At 42.3% G+C, this 17387-nt stretch overlaps 1 protein-coding gene across 7 annotated transcripts; it reads right to left on the reverse strand.

Moving 5' to 3' along the window:
- Positions 1–1799: 1799 nt before the first annotated feature.
- On the reverse strand, positions 1800–14950 carry LOC309369608 (thioredoxin domain-containing protein 6-like). Of its 7 annotated transcripts, XM_081910620.1 has the most exons (9): positions 14579–14631; positions 14146–14182; positions 13141–13338; positions 10620–10677; positions 8847–8950; positions 7382–7453; positions 5529–5645; positions 3513–3609; positions 1803–2990 (listed from the first exon to the last, which is right to left on the reverse strand). In XM_081910620.1, the coding sequence occupies exons 4-9, from the start codon at positions 10675–10677 to the stop codon at positions 2986–2988; spliced, it is 453 nt and encodes a 150-aa protein (XP_081766746.1). In that variant the 5' UTR covers positions 13141–13338; positions 14146–14182; positions 14579–14631; the 3' UTR covers positions 1803–2985. The 7 variants fall into 7 exon arrangements, with proteins under 7 accessions (XP_081766744.1, XP_081766741.1, XP_081766742.1 ...); XM_081910615.1 differs by lacking the exon at positions 10620–10677 and having other exon boundaries at positions 1801–2990; XM_081910616.1 differs by lacking the exons at positions 10620–10677; positions 14579–14631 and adding an exon at positions 14494–14578 and having other exon boundaries at positions 1801–2990.
- Between the last annotated feature and the right edge of the window lie 2437 nt (positions 14951–17387).

Below are 17387 nucleotides of genomic sequence, written 5' to 3' on the forward strand. Positions count from 1 at the left end.
TATTATTTATACCCCGCCCATCTGGCTGGGTTTCCCCAGCCACTCTGGGCGGCTTCCAACAGAATATTAGGTTCATTCCTGGCCATCTCCAAGTAGGACTGAAAAACAGACCCATCTGAAACCCAGAAGAGCCACTATCACCAGTCAGTGTAAACAATACCAAGCTGGATGGACCATTGATTTAACTCAGTTAGCAGGCAGGCTATCCGTGGTGGCTAATGCCCCCAGAGATTAAGAGGGTGGAAAACAGGAAGGAATTCTAGTTTTGTCACAGTCAAGTCTGTAATCAAGTCTACGAACTTCCATTCTTTTGCACAGCATATGACCGGAGCTTATTTTTGCTGACAAATCGAGAGAACAGAGGGCCCAGGGCATGGTTGGTTGGTTGGTTGCAGGGCGGGGTGGGTGGGTGTTGCTGGGTCAAATTAGCCATACTGATTTGTATGCTGATGGGAGGGGTTACAGTTTAGAACAGCACTGATGCTTCAGCAATGAGGCAACTCAAGCTGCGAGTTTATACAAGAGCTAAAGCTCCATTCCTTCCTTCCTGCCTCCAAGTCAGGCCCTGATCCAGGAATGTGCTTCTACCCACTTCCCCTTCTTCTCAAGTAGCCTCCCATGCAGCTAGCTAGCTGATATTCAGGCATCCCAGACAGCTGGTCCTGGGACAGGAATGTCAAGATACAGCAGCTGAATGCTCACATTGTTATGGATACTAACCATGTGTGTGGCTGGTGATATTGCTCCATTTTGTGCTTTCTGGAGTGGCGTTTTCTTCTCTACACCTTTTATGGTAGGAGTGTACAAGACACCAATTAAGATACTGAGATACACCTTAGTATGTTACATTCTAAGGAGTGTGCATGGTATCAGCTAAGGTAAAGGTACTAAAAAAAAGGTAAAGGACCCCAGACAGTTAAGTCCAGTCGTGAACAACTCTGGGGTTGCAGTGCTCATCTCGCTTTACTGACTGAGGGAGCTGACGTTTGGCGGCAGACAGTTTTTCCAGGTCATGTGGCCAGCATGACTTAAGCCACTTCTGGCGAAATCAGAGCAGCACATGGAAACAGCGTTTACCTTCCCACTGGAGGTATTTATCTACTTGCACTTTGATGTGCTTTTGAACTGCTAGGTTGGCAGGAGGTGGGACTGAGCAATGGGAGCTCACCCCATCGCGGGATTCGAACCGCCGACCTTCTGATCAGCAAGCCCTAGGCTCAGTGGTTTAGACCACAGCACCACCCACACTAACTAGGGGCCAATTAACTGGAATTAAATCCCATTGAACTCATTGAGTCTTATTTGGTAGTAGGATTATGCAATGTCAATTATGATGGCTCATCCTGGTTGGACTGTTGTTCTTTCCATTTGGAGACCTCTATGGTGAGAGTAAAAGTAAAGAACCCCTAGATGGTTAAATCCAGATGAAGGTGACTATGGAGTGTGGTGCTCATCTCACTTCAGGCCGAGGGAGCCGGTGTTTGTCCGCAGACAGCTTTCCAAGTCATGTGGCCAGCATGACTAAACCACTTCTGGGGCAACAGGACACCATGACAAGTGCCAGAGTGCACAGAAATGCAGTTTAACTTCTCACCACAGTGGTACCTATTTTTCTACTTGTACTGGTATGCTTTCGAACTGCTAGGTTGGCAGAAGCTGGGACAGAGCAACAAGAGCTCGCCCCTCTGTGCAGATTCGAACAGCAGACCTTCCAATCGGCAAGCCCAGGAGGCTCAGTGGTTTAGACCACAGCGTCACCCGCTCCCTGCCTAGTGGTGGACCTCCTTTGCACAAAGGAATCCTCATGGTTTCTTTGCCATGAAGCATCTCATGACTTTCTGTTAAGGCCAGATAGCAGAGCCCTAAATTGTGGATGTGGAAAAGAAAAACAAATCTGTAATTACTTGAATTTCTTTATTAAAACAGTAATCAGGTGCAAGTATTCTCAAAGAGAAAAGCAATGCCAGAAAATGCATGAGTCACTGATAATAATAACCACAAGAAGCAAATGTGTGTTTAGTGGTTTCCCAGTCTCACAAAAAGTCATACTTCCAATCCGGCAAGTACTGCATGAGCCACCATATCAGAATTCAACACAGCCACTGTAAATTCACATGTTGATAAATCTTTCAGTCCCTACTAAGCTTAGAAAATTGATTCCAGTGACAAAACCAACACTGTGCAAGATCAATCATAACATTTCTGTTGTGAAAGTTTACAGTTTCTTCATCAAGTTTACAGTTTTGCTTATTCACATATATCCAAAGGGTTTGCAGAACTGTTATATCAGCTCTGTTCTGTTTGGAAAGCCTTTAATCCAGGGTTCAATCAGAGACAGGCCTGACCCAAGACATTTTGCTGCCTCTGGTACAGGACAAGATGATGTAACCATGTACAAAAGCTGACTAGACTGACAATTGTACATGACAACAGGATAGTATTCCCCAGCGCACCTGAGGACACCACACTAGGTACATGACAAACCTGTGTGACACACATCATCATCATGATGTGTGTCATGTCAGTGGCTACAGATTATGATGTTTGCATATTGCCTGTAGGATCAGAGACATCATAGCTCAGAGTGCTCATTCTAGGGGAACAACTGCAGCAGAAAGCTATTGTTCTCTTACCCAGCTTTTGAGCTTTCCATAGACACATATGGGGAACAGGATGCAGGGTTAAATAAGCCTTTGATCTGATATTGAATGAGATAAGCCCAGCAAAGCTCTCCTACCGTCCATATCTTCATATATGCTGTCTTGCATAGTATTAACCTGATAGTCAGATTTGTAACCAGGCTTTCCTAAACATCTGTAATTCTTTTCATAGACTACTCCAACCTGAAACACATTGCTGCTGCTTATGGCAATATGTAGCCATTTAATTTTTTACACTTATATTAGAGAAAACTTGTCTGTAACATTACTCATCAGCTCCAAATGATAGTGAGAAAGCCAGTTCCAGAAAGCATCAATTGGTGAATTAATCTAGGAAGAAAGCATGAGAGGAAATTAGCATAAGAAGAAAGCAGACCCTGGAAGAACATCAAAGGAGGGATATCTGCCTGATATTTACACTGTGAAATTGCTTTGGCCTTTTGGATCAGTATAAAACTGTAAAATTAAATACTCTTTCAGTTTTTCTTGGGGGTTTTTTTTTTAACCATCTAAGCCTAGTACTATGATAGCCCAAAATGTGTCATAAGAATGGTTTTCTCAAGCATACTGGGAGGAGAGAAAGTGACATTTTCTAAGCGATGGAGCCTAGTCCCTTAGACTTTGCTGCAACTCAGCATTCACAGTTTTACCAAGAAATTTGACAACACAAGCCTCATTTATCTACATAAACCCAGAAGATGCTCCTTCTGGGATGAGTAATATCAGTGACAAAATCTAAAGTAGAGCAGTGGCAAAAATCCAATCTGAGAGATTGCTTACCTTCTTGTGCAAGGATAATTTTTAAACTATATAAATGGTATTACCTATATGCCACTGAGTACAGCCAAATACCTGCTTCTTCTTCCTCCTCCTCCTCTTCTTCCCCATCTTCTGCTTCCTCCCCCTCAATGGCAGTACTCACTTCTTTAGGAATCGCTTCATCCTGGATCTAGTATCAAAGCATACAAGGGTGTTGGTTGCAGACTATTTTAGAAAAACTACATTTTAATGAAGACTAGTGTTATGTAATAGACAATGGTTATTTTTAGTAATAGGGGTTTTTTTGTTTCGTTGGTGGTGTGTTTTGTCCATTTTTCCAAAATGTGATCTATTAGTATTTTTTTACAGTTTTTATCTCTGGAGCTGGTTTTTATTAACAAATGGTTACAATCTGATGGATAATGAATGTGTTGTTGAATTCATGAATACTAAGGAGCTGAGGGAAGAAGCTGCACATGCTCTGTTAGTAGAGGATGATCAGAGGAAGAGACACATAACATTCTCCACAGGTGCCAGAGATTCCTGCAGCCTCTGAAACCCATAACGTTTATGCATACAGAGCCATTTATGCCATAACCCAGATGATCAGCAGTGACTTGGACACATACTTAGAGGGGGAAGGGTCCCTGTGGAACCCGGCAGCTAGACTGGTGACTGGGAGCGGCTGCCAAGAGCACATAACACCGGTCTTGAAAGACGCGGCTCCCAGTACGTTTCCAAGCACAATTCAAAGTGTTGGTGCTGACCTTTAAAGCCCTAAACAACCTTGGTCCAGTATACCTTAAGAAGCGTCTCCACCCCCATCGTTCTGCCCAGACACTGAGGTCCAGTGCCAAGAGCCTTCTGGCGGTTCTTTCACTGCGAGAAGCCAAGTTACAGGGAACCAGGCAGAGGGCCTTCTTGGTAGTGGCGCCCGTCCTGTGGAACGCCCTCCCACCAGATGTCAAAGAGAACAACTACCAGACTTTTAGAAGACATCTGAAGGCAGCTTTTAATGTTTGATGCATTACTGTATTTTAATATTTTGTTGGAAGCCGCCCAGAGTGGCTGGGAAAGCCCAGCCAGATGGGCAGGGTATAAATAATTATTATTATTATTATTATTATTATTATTACTATTCCTATCAGATGTCAAGACCATAAGAAATGGAACTCTGAACTCAGTATCCTTGAGCCAGGACTCTCAGGCCCAGTGCTGGACCCTACCAGGGAATCAAAACCTTCTCCCTTCCTCTGCTAAACACCAAAAGGCAAAACACTTGACAAAAGAGGATAGGATGGCAGGCTCTAGGCCATAGGATCACTCCTTTCAGAATCTCCATTCTCCAGCAAGTGGAAACTGGGTATCTATTTGAAGGACATGACTACTCTCACTTTTTTATTCAGTTTCTTTCCCTTCAAGTAGACACACACTAGGCAACATTAAAACTGAGATAACAATGGAAGCAGAGTTACGTCCCAGTCATGGTTCACTATCGGTAGAATTCTACACAGAATTTGGAAACAAGGACCTAGGAACATCAGCTGATAACAACAGTTGATGGACCAGCTAAGAGGCAGCAAACATTAGGAGAAACCTCTTAACAGTACAAACAGTTCAACAATAGTCAACCTTGAGGAGTGGTGGTCTCTCCCTTGTTAGAGGTGTTCAAGCAGACAGCCACTTGCAGAGGAGGCTTTGCTCTGGATTTCTTGCATTAAAGGTAAAGGGACCCCTGACGATTAGGTCCAGTTGTGACCGACTCTGGGGTTGCGGCGCTCATCTCGCTTTATTGGCCAAGGGAGCTGGCGTACAGCTTCCGGGTCATGTGGCCAGGAAGACTAAGCCACTTCTGGCAAACCAGAGCAGCGCACGGAAACGCTGTTTACCTTCCCACTGGAGTGGTACCTATTTATCTACTTGCACTTTGACGTGCTTTCGAACTGCTAGGTGGGCAGGAGATGGGACTGAGCAAAGGGAGCTCACCCCGTGGCGGGGATTCAAATAAGCAGGGCTTTAAACTAGATGGCCCACAACCCCCCTGCCCACAACTCTAATCAAAGACACAACTTAAAAGAAAATTAAATGAAATTGAAGGGGTTAGATTACCACCACTCTATCTGTTCCATGATCCAAGACCTTCTTTTCTGCCTCTAGCTGCTCCTGAATTGTTTTCTGTAGCAATGGTGCATTTGCTCCTCTTATAACTGCTACCAACTCTCCCCCCTGACAGAAAATAGAAAATAATTGCCAATATAGTTTACAAACGTAATTTGCGTCAACACAAGCATTAATATTACCAGTGGTGGAGTCTGGGTCTTCTTTTCCTGCCAACAAATGCTACGCTGCTATAAAGACAGCAAAAAATAGTTTAGATTTTAAGCATGGACTGATTTCCAACCTCTCCTGTTGTTAGTTGAAGACCCAGAATCACAGAACAAGAGGAAGGAGAGGATTGACGCATGGGATGCCTCACAGGTAGCAAGGGTTGCAAGGCCGAACCATTTCATTGGTTTGATCAATAAACAGAACCTTGTTTTAACTAGCTAGAAAGTGGTCCCAAGTAATGAGGCAGATTAGAAAGAATAATTATTTTTAATATAAACACTTGTAAAAACTGAAGAAGTCAAGCACTATCTTAAAACAGGTATTCCCCTTATCTCCGCAATGTCAAAAAAACAAAGAGGAGATGCTTCTTCCTTCAGAAACAATGTTTTTAGGCACATGCAAATGTATGCAAATTTAATTCCTTAACTGGTTGGCAAACTTGTAAGAACGATTTGGGCTGCAATCCTAAACCCACTTACCTAGCAGTAAGCCTCATTGGAATCAGTGGGACTTACTTCTGAGTAGACATGTATTTTATTGCACCATAAAATAATTTACCCAGAGATAATTTATTGCCCCCAATCCATTAAAGTCAAGTTATTTGACTTCCACACTACTTGGAGTAAATGTTTTAGCTGACTCATCCTATTAATTTGTAGTACGACCCGTTCCACAGGAAGCAAGCATATCATCCTCTTCCACTTCCAGTGCTTAGGTTGTGAGTGGCATTGCTTACATAACCAAAGGAACAACACTCCCACACAGGAAGGAGACTCGAGAAACTGTCTGAAGAAGTACAAGAACTATTGGGGGGGGGGAACCCTGCAGAGTGGGCCAATTGTGATAATTGGCCATGGAATGCTGTCCGACTGCAGAGTGATAAGAACACTGGGATGAGGAAGAGAAATGGAGTAGTTGTAATCTTGAACGGGGAACACGCCACACCACAAATTGTTTTGAAGGTCCTATGTGTTCCCTCAACTTCCCAGGAGCTACATACTCTGAGCAACGTTCTTCTGACAGAGTTTCCTGTGCGTAGCAGCCACCTAGCAGAGCAGTACCACAAGGCCAACCTGTTTCGGGCTCGTTCATACTTCTGCATTGTAGGCAAGGATCAGAGCAGTTTTGCTTTGCCCCACTCTTTAGCAATGAATCAGAAGGAATGGCAAACTGCAGAAAACCTGGTTGCTATTTGCACCAACAAATGGAGGAGTGGATAATTGCTAAGTGTGCTAATCTCTCTTGAAGGCTTTCCCCCCTTTACCCTAAGATGCCTAATTTATTCAGACACTACTAATTACATTCTTAATATTTTTAGCATCCTAATCTCTGTCTTGTTTAATCTTACGGTCAGAGGCATATACATTTATATAAGCTACGTAAGTTACAACTACTGTGGAAAGTATTTTAGGTTACCGTATGCATAGAGAATGAGGGGAAATACAAACTAGGGTAATATCTGAAATATAAAAATACGATTCCCAGCAACAACATATACATTATCTCCAGCTGCCAGCAAGTTCAAATTCATTGATACGAGCAAAAACACATGTTTAATACATAATACACACCAGAGCATAGTGGAGCAAGTTTAAAGTCAAACAGGTTTAAAAGACATCTCAGTACCAACTTACAGCATAAAAGAGAAACGTAGGTTCGCATTTTCCACGATATTTCTCTAGGGCATCAACTGAATCTACTTCAGCCTAAATAAAAAGTAAACAAGCAAACAACTTACTAAGAGCATTTATGTTGTGAACCGCCCTGAGATCTGTGTAAGAAGGGCAGTATTGTATACAAATTTAATAAGTAAAATAATAATAATAATAATAATAACAACAACAATAATAATAATAGGGCAAAAGTTCACAACTACAGAAGCACCCTTTGGGTAGGCCAGAAAAACATCTAGAGCAGAATTGCTCTAGAACCTGGTGCATCCCAGTTATTGCTGGACTGCAACACACATGAGAGCCAGTGTGGTGTAGTGGTTAAGAGCGGTGGACTTGTAATCTGGTGAACTGGGTTCACATCTCCGCTCCTCCACATGCAGCTGCTGAGTGACCTTGGGCTAGTCACACTTCTTTGAAGTCTCTCAGCCCCACTCACCTCACAGAGTGTTTGTTGTGGAGAAGGAAGGGAAAGGAGAATGTTAGCCGCTTTGAGACGCCTTAAAGGGAGTGAAAGGCGGGATATCAAATCCAAACTCCTCCTCCTCCTCCTCCTCCTCCTCCTCCTCCTCCTCCTCCTCTTCTTCTTCTTCTTCTTCTTCTTCTTCTTCTTCTTCTTCTTCTTCTTCTTCTTCTACATCATCCCTGACCATTTGCCACACTGACAGGAATGATAGGAGCTGGAGTCCAACAATATCTGGAGGGCCCTCGGTTCCCTATACCTGATTGGATAAACACCTATTCAGATGCACATTTAGCTCTGCCCCCATAGCCCTGTGATTTCTCTGGCCTCTGCAAACAGCTACAGCAGAGAGCCTTGTATTTCTATTTGGGAAGGCTCCCTCAGCCAAATGAGAACCTTGGAAGATCGGGGCTTGAGCGGAGTGGCAGGGTTAAAGTTGCATCCCCATATCCCTGCTCTACCCATGGTCCTCTTCAAGCAATAATTAATGCCTGAAGACTTGTGTTATGACAATGGGTTTCAGAGATCTCTAACCACAATGTTTCCTAATTAGCCAGAGCAGGGGAGAGGAGCTCACAGGAAGGGGAGGCTGTGTTTTGTGAGGGAGAGTGTGGAGTATCTCTGTCCACTGCCAGCTTTGCTCCCACCCATTGTGGTCTTGCTCTGCCGACTGCTGGACCTGCTATGCCTGGAAGATTAGGCACAAGGAAATGCAGCCCCAGGACTGAAAAACTGTTCCCTACCTTAGTGTATAGAACTGCAGCTTTATTTAGCCCACTGAAGCAAGATGAATTGCCTGTTTTATCTGCTTGCCTCATAGGCATTTATCTTTGCCAACTATTCTTGATGGATCCATCCATATGATTTTCCCACCATCCCTGAGCACTGGCTATGCTAATGGGGGCGGGCTGATGGGAGTTGGAGTCTGACAATGTCCTACTATATAAATTTGAATCCGTCTCTTACCACAGCAAAATGAAGGAGGTCATCCCCAAATTCATTCCTGATTTTCCTGAAGAGGTTTACTACTGCTTTACATGGTCCACACCAGCCTTGATAAACATCTACCACTACAAAGAGATTAAGCTAACTTAGCAAATCATGGCATTTCAGAACCTACAAAGTTTAGTTCAGCACATGCAAATGAAATTAGTTAACTATCACTACTTGTGTATCCCTGATCACTGGCCATGATAGCAAGGGGTGATGGGAGTTTTAGTCCAAAACATTTGGAAGAAACAGGTTTGGGTGAAAGGTGGTACATCAACAACAGGAACACTCATTCCTTTTCTACTGTCAAGTATTTATATCTATCTCTCAATATAAAAATCAATGTAAGGCTGTCATCATGCAGCCCTTATTGTAATGACTTATTACATGTAATGTCTTATTAGAATCCTGGATTTGCATGGAGTCAGAGTTGGGGAGGTGAGCAAGAAAGAAGGAAGGTTGTACAACAACAAAGGCTGTGGCATGGGATCTAGAAGGAAAGGACACTGAAAACAAAAAGTAGTATTCAGAAGGGAAGTGTTTGGGGGGGTTTAAGTGTGAGAAGGGAGAAATCACAAACATGAATACTACACAGAAGTTAACATCAAAAAGCTAACACAACAGAACCTTACCAAACTCCCTTCTTGCTGTACTGAAAACTTGTTTTAAACCACCACTTTTTTCTCGGTGTTGCCCCCCATTTGCTCTACTCAAACCTCTGCCATTTTTTAAAGTCACAATCTTCCTCCCACTGTCACACTCTGCTTGCTCTACTCAAACATCTGTTGTTTAAAATCACATTTCCTTTCATAGTTCTTCTCTTCTTGCTGTATACAAACTTTCCCCTCTTACTTTATTCAGCTGCTTTGCGTTTGAAAAGGTTCAGAGGTCATATTCCATAGTACTTTCACATAATGTATCTAAATCCTAGTATTATATGTCATTTTCTGTGTAGTGATTTAAAAGAGAACCGTCCATCAATTGAACTGAACCTTCTCAAATGAAGTCAAGCTAACTGACAGGTTTGCTCTTAGATTCTGCTCGTCTTAAAGATATGGTAACAAAAAGCATCACAGGCTGTGCATGGAAAGGGGGCTACAGATTAGGATGAAGGAGGAGGCATAAAAATGAGGACGGTCTGTTTGCAAGGGACAGTGCAAACGGGAGAAAAGGGATAATAATGAAATATATGGACAAAGGGGAGACGGCAAAATAAGAGAGGAGGAAACCTAGAAGTGGGGGTTGTTGGCGGGAAAAGAGGAGGAGGGAGAAAGAAAGTGCTGAAGGTGAAAATGGGGGCTGCAAAAAAATGAAGGAGCAATGGGAATAAGGTTGCAGATGAAAGCAGGGGCAAGAAAGAACCTGAAGAACAGGAGGGGATGGTGGCTTCAGTGTGGAAGGTGAAAAGGATGCTTATTACTTGCAATGTGTGGGAGGAAGAAGATACAAGAGGTTACCATGGGAGCGTTGTGTGCAAGGGGGTTGCACAAGAGAATGGAGGTGTGCACATGAGCAGTAAGCTGAAAAGAAGGCTGCAAAGTGGGACTGTAGAATAGAACAGAAGAAGCTTCAGAAATGGGGTTGGGAAGGTGCAAAACAAGCTTAGTAGCTGCAAGAGGTGAAAAGAGAAGTTCTAGGGGATTAATGGGAGAATGGCAGAGGGTTGGTGAGCAGAGGCCACAGTATACTAGTACTAGTATTTATGAACAGCAACAGAGAGCCATGCCATATTTATAGCTAAGGTCTTACCAATCAAACCTTTGGAACCCAGCATTTCTTCCCAAAGTTCCTGATTATTAACAACCATCTGTGTGTAAATGAAATATAACTGAGAAAGCTTTCAATAAAGCAATAAAGCCTTTAAGAGCTACCTGAAAGGAGATTTGGTAAATTAGCAAGGGGGCAACTAAGATTTTTGTATCAGAAAGTCAAAGTCACAAGTCAGTTTCATGAAAATACTTTCTTTAGGCAAAATGTATATAGAGAGGAAAATAAAAGACAGCACGATGCTCAAACATGGCATATAAGATGGTGCAATTTGTGCATTTGTTTGCTGTTGCTGCAGAAAGGAGGACTCAAATAAACACATTCAAATTACAAGTCAAGTGATTTTGGCTAAATATTAGGAAAAACATCCAATAGCACAGTAAAACTTTAGGAAGTGGTGACCTCTCAATTATAGGTTTTAAGCAGAAGCCAGATGACTACTTATCAAGGATGCTGTAACATGGGATTTCCTGTTTCACCTGTGGGTTGATTAGTGTAAGGAACTGGCAGGACAATGGGGAGGAGGAAGAGGATCCTGATGAGGGGTGTGGCTGGGACTGGGACACACAGGCAAGCAGGGGATGACGAAGGAGAGGTCATAGCTGTCAATTTTTCCCTTTTATTGCGAGGAATCCTATTCGGAATAAGGGAATTTCCCTTAAAAAATGGGAAACGTTGACAGCTATGGGAGAGGTTGGTGCAGGAATTACTCACAGGGTGACAGAGGATGGCGAGGGGATGGGGGGTCAGTGCACAGGAACGAGAACAGCTGGACCCAGAGCCAGAGGGGCCCCTTTCTCTAGGAGCATGGCAGGCTCTGAAGCATAGGGAGCAGTGGGTGGAGCACTCTAGGAGGCTGAGGCAGGCAAAGACCCACAGCTCAGCTCCCTAGCTGGCCATGTGGGGCTCACTACCTCTGGGAGGATGTGTCTGTTTCCTCAGCTAGAATAGGCTTGAAACAGCTGAGGGTGACATGACTGAAGCACAGATGCTGCAATCAGCATTGCAGAGTATACAAGGGACAACAGAGCTGGGGGGCTGTGTCTGCTCATGTTGTTGGCCCTCAGCTTGGATGGTGCCTTCGGTTTGGACTTTGGACATGTGGACTGATGACTTTATATACTGACTTGCCACCAGGTAGGCCAGGAGTTCAGGGCAGTCAGATGACTTCTGAAGTCTTTCCCAACTCTAAGAATCAAATTTTAAGATAGCATTATGCTACCAACACACGGCCCAATGTGGATATTAACATTTTGGTAAATGGAAGTCTGCTTGTAAGGCATGAATGCTGCAGATCTATTTAAACTCTCATTTTGACTCAAGAAAATCACCATTTTATAGTTCAAATCGGGGGAAATAAATACAGTAAATGGGCAAAAGTAAAATGATTCACAAAATGTTTAGGCATACCCCTGCATACCCCCAGAAAAAAGCACGGTTTAAACCCATTTGTGAATAAGTCCCACTAGACTGAGTGGGACTTGCCTCTGAAAAGAAACATGCATAGAATCTCATTGCGTGACTGCAGGCATCCCAGGAAATAATTCTCAAGCAACTCATTTCAGAGAAAATATGTTCTTGCTTCTGTTGTATAGCCCAGCATATCAGACCTCAAAACATTTAATTAACAGATGGCTGCACTTTGTTTATGGCAAAGCACTTTGAGGTCAGCCTATAAGTAGCTGACTTAGAGCCACATGGGAGCCGTTCCAGTGAAATCAATATGTCTACTCTAATGTAAGTAGTTAACAGGATTGAAATAATAATCAATTTCTTCTTCTGGCCACTTGATGGCAGGATTTATAGAGATTATATTCCATACGGAGCAATTTATAATAAAGGAATTGCAAACACATTCCCATCTTTTCCTATATGGTTCTTTAACCATGCTTTATGAATGAAAGATAGGATATGCATTAATATTCATATATTCATGTTCTTACATCCAAAGTGCCACTGAGATCATACATGCTTGTCTCCAGACACCAGATGACTAAACTACATCAGTATGTTTCATTATAGGGTAATGTCTAACTGTGCTCAAGATGCAAACTCATTCTTTTTCTGGCAACCAGCTGCATACTACCAGTATAATTTGTATTCAAATGGAAGTTTGCAAATTATCTAAGATACTTTCTCACACAGCCTAGAGGAGAAGGAAGGACACTGATGCCAATGGGACTACTTGTAAATAACTATGCATCATAACAACTTTATGATAAAAGATTCGTGAAACATAGAATATTAATCCATGCATTTCCAACAAAGTATTTGTTGTGCAGGCTGGACAGATCACATCACTTGTGATATTATTTCCTCAGGCAGCTCCTCAGGGCCAACATTAGAGGTTGACATTATTGGGCACATACTGATGCTTGCAGGACTGCCCATTGCTGGCACTCAGAGCTTCCTGCTCAAGCTGCGTCTCCTTTCTGCCTACCCGTCCACCTGTTCTCTCTGTGCATGCAAGCAGTTGACAACAGAGCTGACAACTTCCACTTACTTTGAGATCTCCTTCTGGATATTTTGCAGATTGAGCCCAGAGGAAGCAGGCAAACGAATGGGCAATAGCAAGGAGGAGGGAGACCCATTCCAACAGGTGCCTCTCCTAATTGCATCTCACAAACCCTAGAACTGGTATCGCATCCCTTCCAAATGTAAGCAAGCACATTCCCTTGGCCAACCTGATCCTCATTAAAACCTAGGATAAAAAGGGAAACACACATGCATGTATATTTGGACTAATACTGTGTTTTGATACCCATGCTAGTTTTTGTTGTTGTTGAATTTGGAGACATCTAAATCAATATAGCCAATCTGAAAGGGCAATTCATCCTTTTTACCCTAGGTCTTAATGAAGATAAAGTTAACAGTGTATCTGAAGGAGTGTGCATGCACACAAAAGCTTATACCCAGAACAAACTTAGTTGGTCTCTAAGGTGCTACTGGACAATGTTTTAATTTTTTAATTTATTTCAACTGTGTCAGACCAACACTGCTGCCTACCTGAATCTAAAGTTAACAGAGAAGCTGTGCTTACAAATGAAGGGCTAAACCTGGTTTCGTGTCTTTCTTAGAATATTTGATTTGTATTTTAATTTGTATTTGAAGATTTAAAAATTGAGTCTGTTCCAATTATCATACAGCTCACCCTTCAGTCTTTGGTTCTTATTTCACCTCATTCTGATTAATATAACACCCTGTGTCAGTGACTAGTCCCTGGAAAAGTGCACTGTAGGGATTCGTTTAAATAGGCTCTTACATTTCCTTTCTGATTCATCAAATGATGAAAGCAATTGCATTACTGCTTCTTGTTGCCCTGGGAGACTGGTAAATCCATTTAGAACTTATGCTTTCTATTTTAAATCTGTGCCATTGTAGGAAGGTTTCACTGGCAGAATACAATGCAACATTGCACCCGAATCACCCTCTCTTCCAAACAAGCCGGAAATACCAAACTCTAACAGAATGAAATGCCGCATTTGAAACATTAAGCTCACTTACTGACCTGCAAAGCTAATTCTTTCTTCCTGCTGGTCATAGTGCTGCCAAAACAAAAACGCCAAAACATCAGGTCACTGCATAAAACTACTGCCCAGCCTGGAGGATCATCATCAAGGTACTTTGCTAATTAAATATAATTTAGGGCTATGAAGCACCAACTATGGCTTTTGCAGCACATGTTTACTTGGAAGTAAGTCTGCATTGTGTCCAGTGGGATTTACTCCCTAGTAAAAGTGTTTAGCATTGCAGCCTTAGTCACTTCCCAGCACTGCCCTAGTAACTCGTGGTGTCATTTCTAATCACATTTGCAGGCCATTCTAATGCATTATGATTACTCAGAGATGAGTCTCACTTGAAAACTCTCGTTTCCTGGTCTTGAAACTCCGAAGGGACTCTATTGCCCCAAGAACTGCAAGGGCTTGATAGGCAGGCGGTACCTGATTAGAGGAATTCGGCAATGGCTCCTACGCACCACCGCAGCAGCAGCAGCGTCCCACGTTGCCATAGCAACACGACCAACCAATGGGAGATAGCCCTGTCCGGTGGCACAGCCGCCGCCAGCTCCCTGGCGGATTTTGCTCCTGGCCCTTCCTGTGCAGGCAGATGGGTTAGTCCTCCTCCTTGCAGAAACTGCCAAGCCCGTCAGGGAGCTTATACGGGAGGATGAACTGAGGAAGAATTGATCTGACAGTTGAGCTGCACCCCTAGGGAAGTGAGGCTTGGCAAATAAAACACCGGCTTTTACATTAAATGCCTTCTTTCCAAGATGGCAGTGCTAATAAGGGAACATTTCCAACTTTTCCCTGCTAAATATTTCCAACTTCTCGCAAGTCATATTTTGATTACTTAAAAATATATTGCATATTTCTGTGTATACACCTAAGTGTACATGTGACAGATGTGATGGGAGAGAAGTTCTTTCCTTAAGCCTCTTTAAGTCACATCTTTATTCATTTATTTCATTTATTAATCACTTCTCATAAGGCAACCGCAAATCAGTTTAGAATATAACGACATAAAAACAGTTAAAGCAATTGCATTATTGCATGTACTGTACAGTGGTACCTCGGGTTAAGAACTTAATTCGTTCCGGAGGTCCGTTCTTAACCTGAAACTGTTCTTAACCTGAAGCACCACTTTAGCTAATGGGGTTTCCCGCTGCCACCGCACTGCCGTTGTGCGATTTCTGTTCTCATTCTGAAGCAAAGTTCTTAACCCGAGGTGCTATTTCTGGGTTAGCGGAGTCTGTAACCTAACGTGTCTGTAACCTGAAGCGTCTTTAACCTGAGGTACATATATATATATATATATATATATATATATATATATATATATATACATATACATATACATATACATACATATATACACACACAGAGAGAGAGAGAGGGATGCATGTATAAATACAAACACTGGTTTAAAACAACAGCACATTCTAACATTATTCAATACTGTTGTGCTTGTTTGACTCTGGAAACTAATTAAAATGTCAGAAGCTTTGAAAAATAAGGAGGGGAGAATTGGGAGGAGTCCTCTGACCTATCAATATTTTCGTATCAATGCACTTAAGGCTGCAATCCTATATTCACTTACCTGGAGTGAAATCAATGACTTACCTCTGAGGTGGTATACTGTATATAAGTTTGCACTGTAAATTGGTCATGTAGGGGATAAGAATTCAGAAACTTTCAATATTCTATACACATTTCCACTTTAAAGAAATAGCCAGTGCAGTCTAATGAAGGAAGGAAAACTCAGCAATGGATTTCATATCAAATTGTTGACAAGAGGAAATCATACACCCCTCTTCCGTGTTCCACTAGTTCAAGGGTAGCCAATGTGGCGCTCTCCAGATGTTGGACTACAACTCCACCTCTGCTAGCATGGCCAATGATGAGATATGATGAAAGTTGTACTCCTACAACATCAGGAAGGCCTCACATTTATATATGTATAGCACATAGGTAACCATTGTCAGTAGCTGAGCAGCTGTCGATAGCTGACTCTTCAAGTCAGATTTTATAGGCTGTTTTACTGACATCAAAATATTTGAACACAATACTGTTTGTGCCAGCTTGCTTGACTCACATTCTTATTGGCTGGTTCTAGAAAGGCCAAGCAATCTCAGAACCTGGATGTTTATGATAATTAACTCCTCACTGAGGGATAGTATAGTTCCATCTGATCTGAAGGATAACATCCACCCAAGAGTTAAGGAATCTGAATGTGAAATTGCGTTATTCAGCTAAACCATTGTGCTAGTGGAAGGCAGTTCAATGATTCCCACTAGTTCAACAGAACTCCCCCCCATGTGTATCCCCAAATCTGTTCTGGAGGGTCAAAAGAATCCCCCAGAACAGCACCTGGCGGGGGGGAGGAGAGAGGAAATAATTCCATCCAGGAAGCAGAAATGCTTTTGCTGACAGAACAATCTCCTTAAGCTTCTAAAGCAAACCTTGTAGAAGAAGAACCAGCATGGATTCTGTAAAGGTGAGTCCTGTCTAATGAACCCTTTAGAATTCTTTAAGAGTGTAAATAAGCATATTCATAGCAGTGAGCAAGTTAATATTGTGTACTTACACTTTCCAAAATCATTTGATGATGTCCCTCATCAAAGATTTATAAGTAAGCCTGGCAGTCATGGGATAAGAGAATAGATCCTTTTATGGATCAGTAACTGGTTAAGGAACAGGAAGCAGAGAGAAGGAATAAATTGAAAATTCTCACAGTGGGGGTGGGTGGTGAATGTAAGAAATGGAGTTTGCACAGATCAGGATTGGAACCTGTGCTTTTTAACTTGTTCATAAAAGGCTGACGTTAGGGGTGAGCTGTGATGTGGGCAGGTTTGCTGATATTCCTGGTGGTTTGAACAAAAGGGTTTGAGGTGATAACAACAACCACAACAAAAAAGATTGCAAGGAGCTCCAAAAGGATCTCTCCACAATGGGTGAATAAAAGTAAAATTAAAAATGTGATTCAATGTAAGTAGGTATAAAATGATGTACATTGGCATAAAAAAACTAACTTTACATAAACGTTAATGGGGTCTGAACTGACGGTGAATGACCAAGAGATCTTAGAGTTCTGGTGGATAGCTCATCAACCTAGTGTGTAGCAGCTGTGAAAAAGGTTAATTCTATGTTAGGGATCATTAGGAAAGTGATTGAAAACAAAACTGTCAATATCATAATGACAGATAAATTTATCATATGACTGTTCTTGAAATAAAGTGTTCTGTTGCCACAC

This window comes from Podarcis melisellensis, assembly GCF_964234715.1.
Source record: "Podarcis melisellensis genome assembly, chromosome: 5".
Lineage (NCBI taxonomy): Eukaryota > Metazoa > Chordata > Lepidosauria > Squamata > Lacertidae > Podarcis > Podarcis melisellensis.

Bases quoted from the DNA above. Each gene is read 5' to 3' on its own strand.
- LOC309369608 (XM_081910614.1), bottom strand. From the start codon at position 14,646: ATGGCAACGTGGGACGCTGCTGCTGCTGCGGTGGTGCGTAGGAGCCAT. The intron at 8,951-10,619 runs GTAAGACCTTAG...ATCTCTTTGTAG, and splicing joins GGGTTCCAAAGGTTTGATTG to TGGTAGATGTTTATCAAGGC. The intron at 7,454-8,846 runs GTAAGAGACGGA...CTTTTTATTTAG, and splicing joins ACCTCCTTCATTTTGCTGTG to GCTGAAGTAGATTCAGTTGA.